Genomic DNA, 6,129 nt, shown 5'->3' on the forward strand with positions numbered 1-6,129 from the left:
AATACCATTACCCAATGCATTAGAGGCACCATCGAACACGAGCGTCCATCGCGCCCCTGGTTCAGGTCCTTCCTCTTGATCTTGACTTTTGGAAGTTTCTGCCACGCACATTATATCTTCATCAGGAAACTCAAAGTACATAGACTGGTAATCGTCCACAGGTTGATGAGCAAGATAATCAGCAATTACACTACTTTTAATGGCCTTCTGAGTAGTGTATTGGATGTCATATTCTGTCAAGATCATTTGCCAACGGGCAATCCTCCCTGTCAATGCCGGTTTCTCGAATATATATTTGATTGGGTCCATCTTTGAAATCAATAAAGTGGTGTGAGTCAACATATACTGTCTCAGTCGGCGAGCAGCCCATGCCAAAGCACAGCAAGTTTTCTCGAGTAGTGAGTATCTTGATTCACAATCGGTAAACTTTTTGCTAAGGTAATAAATTGCGTGCTCTTTTCGACCGGACTCGTCATGCTGACCCAGCACACACCCCATTGCATTCTCGAGGACTGTCAGGTACATAATCAAAGGTCTACCTTCCACTGGAGGCATGAGGATTGGAGGCTCTTGCAAATACTCTTTAACCTTATCAAACGCCTTTTGACAATTGTCATCCCACTTTATTGCCTGATTCTTTCTCAATAGCTTGAAGATAGGTTCACACGTGGCGGTAAGGTGTGAGATGAACCTTGCAATATAATTTAACCTTCCCAAGAATCCACGAACCTGTTTCTCAGTTCTCGGCTCAGGCATCTCTTGTATAGCTTTTACCTTGGCGGGATCGACCTCGATACCCCTTTCACTTACGATGAAACCAAGCAACTTTCCTGATCTCACTCCGAAAGTGCATTTATTGGGATTCAACCTTAACCTGAACTTTCTTAACCTTTCGAACAATTTCTTCAGGTGAACAAGGTGCTCCTCTTCTGTATGGGACTTTGCGATCATGTCATCCACATAGACCTCAATCTCTTTATGAATCATGTCGTGAAACAAAGTCACCATAGCTCTTTGATAGGTTGCCCCAGCATTCTTCAACCCGAATGGCATGACCTTGTAACAAAAGGTGCCCCAAGGTGTAATGAATGTTGTCTTTTCCATGTCCTCGGGTGCCATCTTTATTTGATTGTAACCAGAAAAACCGTCCATGAAGGAGAAAACTGAGAACTGAGCAGTATTATCTACCAATACATCAATGTGAGTAAGCGGGAAATCATCCTTCGGGCTCGCCCTATTCAGATCTCGATAGTCGACACACATTCGTACCTTCCCATCTTTTTTAGGTACAGGTACAATGTTGGCGACCCATGGTGGATAAACTGTTACAGCAAGAAAACCTGCATCAAACTGCTTCTGAACCTCTTCTTGGATTTTCTTGGACATATCAGGACGTGTTCTCCTGAGTTTCTGTTTGACGGGCGGGGAATTTTCTTTAAGGGGTAGCTTGTGCACAACAATATCCGTATCTAATCCAGGCATATCTTCGTAAGACCATGCGAAGATGTCAGAATACTCCTTCAACATTCCAATCAACTTTTCTTTCACATTCTCATTCAAAGAAGCCCCTATTTTAACCTCCCTTCTCATCTCTTCGGTGCCAAGATTCACCGTCTCAATAGGCTCTTGATGTGGCTCGATCACTTTCTCTTCTTGTTTCAACAATCTGGCCAACTCATCAGGCAATTCACAATCTTCTTCATCCCCTTCTTCGGCGGTGTAGATAGGATTGTCAAAGCCATAACGAGGCATAGCAAGATCGTCGTCAACAGAATCTGGAGGAGAAGTGGATCTGCATGGATTATGATTTATGCTTTATTTTAGAACGGAGGGATGATGATGAATAAGAAACGTTGCCAATTTTTTTATTAATTATAAATGTAAAAGTAAAAAAAAGAAAGACAGGGAACAAAATATTTGAATGCAAAAACGTCCTTTTATTAATGATTTTAACATTGAAAAACAACAAATGAGGCCCTACATATGTTCACTGTGTCTTGGGCAGAACACAGGAATTATTGCATGATAAACAAAAACAAACAGTATTACTTTTGATCAAGAGCAATTGAGATGATGTCTTCAGATGACCAGTTGAGAAGCTTCTGTCCCGGGACACACGGCTTGATCCATTCTTCAATGTCATAATCACTATCCATATCATCATCAGCAGCGCAAATATGATCCTTGACGATGCCAGCACTAGAGAACTTGATCAGAACGAAGGTTCCGGGCTTCTTGGAGGCCTCATTAGATGAACTCTGACCCAACTGATATCCAATCCCACATTTATCCTGCTTGATTGGTAGATCCAAGACTCGGCCCCATCCTTCGGGATGTCCAGATTCAACCACGGCTTTAGCTTCCTTTAGTGAAGACATGGGAGCCTCCAACTTCTTATTGTCAACATAAGGGATCTTGATAGTCTGGACAGCCTCAAAGGCTTGGCAAGGCGTCTCGTGGACCTCCCCTCCACATCAATATATTTGAAAGACGCAAGATGGCTTACCACATGCTCTTCCTCCCCACATATTGTGACTATCTTCCCTTGAGTGGCAAATTTGAGTTTCTGATGCAATGTGGAAGTCACGGCCCCAGCAGCATGGATCCATGGACGCCCCAGGAGACAGCTGTAAGCCGGGTGGATATCCATCACAAAGAAAGTAATAGTGAAGAGTTGAGGACCTATCATCACTGGTAAATCAACCTCCCCAAACACCGACCTCTTTGAGCCATCAAAGGCTCTCACAGTTAATTCGCTTGGCCTTATCTCAACACCAGAATAGTCTAGCCTCATCAAAGACGACTTTGGTAACACATTCAAAGAAGATCCATTATCGACAAGAACACGAGATAGCATAGTCCCCTTGCACTCCACAGATATGTGCAAAGCTCTATTATGTTTTCAACCTTCAGAAGGCAAATCTGCATCAGTGAATCCCAATCCGTTCCCAGCATTGATATTAGACACCACCCCTTCAAGCTGATTTACTGAGATCTCAGGAGGGACGAAGGCAGTGCTTAGGAGTCTCAATAAAGCATTTCGATGTGTCTCGCAGCATAAGAGCAACTGTAAGATCGAGATCTTAGATTGAGTTTGACTCAACTGGTCGACCACTTTGTACTCACTTTTCTTGATGATCTTTAGGAACTCTTCCATCTCTTTGGCCACAGTATCTTCAGAATTAGAGCTTTGCCCCTGATCCACTGTGTCTTCTACCACTCTTTTCCCTTTTGCTTGAGCTAGAGCTTCCGTATTGTCATCGCGAGTATTCTGGGGAGGATTGAAAATACGTCCACTTCTTGTCATTCTTCCAACTCCCACAACATTGTCAACGTCTTCTTTCTCAACTGGTGTTCTAAGTTCAAACTTGGCCCCTTGGTAAAAAACCTCTCCACCGTAGTTCCATGGGATTGCCTTTTCACTAGTATACGGAACGGGACCAGGTGATGTAATAACCAAAGGAGGTGCTCTAGCAGGAATTGGGATCTTAGCAGGAGTGTAGGGGATGGATGCCACATTAATTTCATTCTCAAATACCTCAGGCCGTCGTACGCGCTCAAACTGTAGATACCCACTATCTATCAACTGCTGAATACCATTCTTCACTTTATCACAAACTGAGGAAGTGGCCATGCAATCATTACACAATTCTCCACAACCAGCATACAGACCCATTCTCAGTAATTCTACTTTCAGTAAAGGCAACAGAGAGCCTAGCTCAGTCACGTCCTTAACCAAACGAGTGTCTTCAACACAATCGAGGGCGTTTGAAGCATGAGACCCATGAGGGGGCATGGGATTTTGAACAACATTAGGCCCTGGAGTAGGAGTGAACTCGATGGCCTTGGAGTCGAGAAGATTTTGAACCTGATACTTCAATGCTTTGCAGTTTTCAATGTTATGCCCAGGTGCTCCAGAGTGGAATTCACACCTTGCATTAGCATCCCAATTAGGAGGCAACTTAGCAGGAGTGGCTAGGGTTCTCAATTGTACCAACTTCAGGTCAAGGAGGTATGGCAATACTTGCGCATATGTCATCGGGATCGGGTCAAAAGCTCTCTCAGGTGCCTTTGGTTGATACTGGTGCGGAGTATACCCTCGTTGTTGATGTTGCTGAAATGGAACATTCGGTATAGTCATGGCGGCCACTTGTTGATGAGTCTGGCTTTTGCCTTTACCATAATAAGCAGCGCTCGTCTCACCCTCTTTTTTCTTGGCAAACCCGTTATAAGGTTTCTTTCCAACAACCCCAGAGGAGGAACTAGCAGCGCTTGGATTTTGAATTCTACCAGCCTTGATTCCACTTTCAATTCTCTCACCAATCATGACCAACTCGGCGAAACTCGAGGATGCAGAACAAGCAGAATAGTATTGACCTTCCAAAGTATTGGTGAACAGGTCCATCATTTCTCTCTCCAACATAGGTGGTTGAACTCTGGCTGCCAATTCGCGCCATTTTTGCGCGTATTCTTTGAAGGACTCATTAGCTTTCTGAGACAGATTCTGCAATTGAGTGCGATTGGGTGCCATATCAACATTATATTGATACTGCTTTATGAAGGCATCAACCAAGTCTCTCCAGCTTCGAATACTAGCTCTTTCCAGCCTCATATACCATTCCAAAGATGCCCCAGTCAGGCTATCTTGGAAGAAATGCATCAACAGCCCCTCATCCTCAGAATAGACATGCATCTTGCGGTAGTAAGCTCGGACATGGGTCTTGGGACAAGTATTCCCCTTGTACTTCTCAAAATCTGGCACTTTGAATTTTGGCGGCACGCGAACACCAGGAACCAAACCCAAGTCATTAATGTCCATTCCAAGTCCTTGGCCTTCCATGGCCCTCATCCTTTCCTCCAGTCCTCTGAACATCCTTCCAGCATCATGTGGAAATCCTAGCTCACTTTCAGGAAACAGATCCTCATGTCGATCTTCTTCCAACACGGGGATGGCAGCAGCCCTTCTGATTTGTTGCGTGGCTCGTTCTTCAGGAATGGGCTGAGGAGGCCCATGAGGATTACCTTGATTGGTAGCAGGAGGAATCACACCAAGCCCTCCGTTCACAGGTTCATCGTTGATATGAATACCAGCGGGATTCCTCTGTGGAGGGTTCACTGCAGTCTGAGCAACTGCATCCATTCTAATTCTGAGTTCTTCTTGGCGATCAGCCATGCCTTGCATGACTTCCATGAACTGAGCCATCTGAGCAGTAACCTGAGTCCTCATCTGAATAAGATCGTCCCTTAGTTGATCCATTAGCAGTGAATGATTAGCCCTTGTATTGTAGCGATGTGTAGGTGGAGGTGCAATTGCTGTGGACAGAAAACTTGATCAGTTAAACAAGAAAACCATCTGGTGTACCTGTTTGTGCATGAATGCATGAAATGCATGTGTGCATGGATATGTCATGTTCTATTATTTTTAGGAAACTTTTAGCTTTGTCTCAAACCAACAACACAAAATAATAGAATGAACTGAGATACCACCAGAAATGAATAAGAAAATTCCAATACATTTATAACCAAGTTCTTGACATAATCAGAATCACAAATCAATCCGCTCTCATGAGCCAACAAAACAAGTAATTGGAACCAAGAACCCCATCCAACAAGTCTGGTGGTGGTCCAAATAACAAAGCTATCACTAAGCGGGATCCCCCATGTCCACATGACGGAGGGGACTCTCTCCAATGTTCTTATCACTCCAGGTCTTCATTTCTTCAAAGAGCTTCTTGGTCTCAGCACGAGTTGGCCTCTTAATGATCTCTTGAATCAGCAGGTCTTTTCTGAAATGCATTGTCTCCATGTGGCGATTCTTCACCTCCCAATACCTGGCTTCTTCTTGAGCTTGGGCATTACTCTGGTCTTTTTCTCTTATCTGCCCCTTCAGCTTTCGGATCTCTTCATAAAACTTCTCTATGGTATTCTGGCGATCCAACAAGAGTTTGTCCGCTTTCTTGCGACAAGTTTTCTCTGAATTGGCATTTTCAGTCTGAATCTGGAGCTTTTTAGTCAATTCTGCCAACTGAGCCTCGTAATGTTCCTTTATCTTCTTCTCTTGGGTTTCAGTAGTTCTAGAATTCACAGTCATTCTTGGCCTCTTCTGAGAAGTACTTCCTCTAGCATACA

At 44.0% G+C, this 6,129-nt stretch overlaps 1 protein-coding gene across 1 annotated transcript; it reads right to left on the reverse strand.

The window, feature by feature from the left end:
• Nucleotides 1-2,902: 2,902 nt before the first annotated feature.
• On the reverse strand, nt 2,903-5,257 carry LOC131593452 (uncharacterized). The gene has a single exon (XM_058865950.1). It carries the CDS (start codon nt 5,255-5,257, stop codon nt 2,903-2,905), a length of 2,355 nt encoding a protein of 784 aa, XP_058721933.1.
• Between the last annotated feature and the right edge of the window lie 872 nt (nt 5,258-6,129).

Source organism: Vicia villosa, linkage group LG1 (genome assembly GCF_029867415.1).
Source record: "Vicia villosa cultivar HV-30 ecotype Madison, WI linkage group LG1, Vvil1.0, whole genome shotgun sequence".
NCBI classification, from domain to species: Eukaryota; Viridiplantae; Streptophyta; class Magnoliopsida; order Fabales; family Fabaceae; genus Vicia; species Vicia villosa.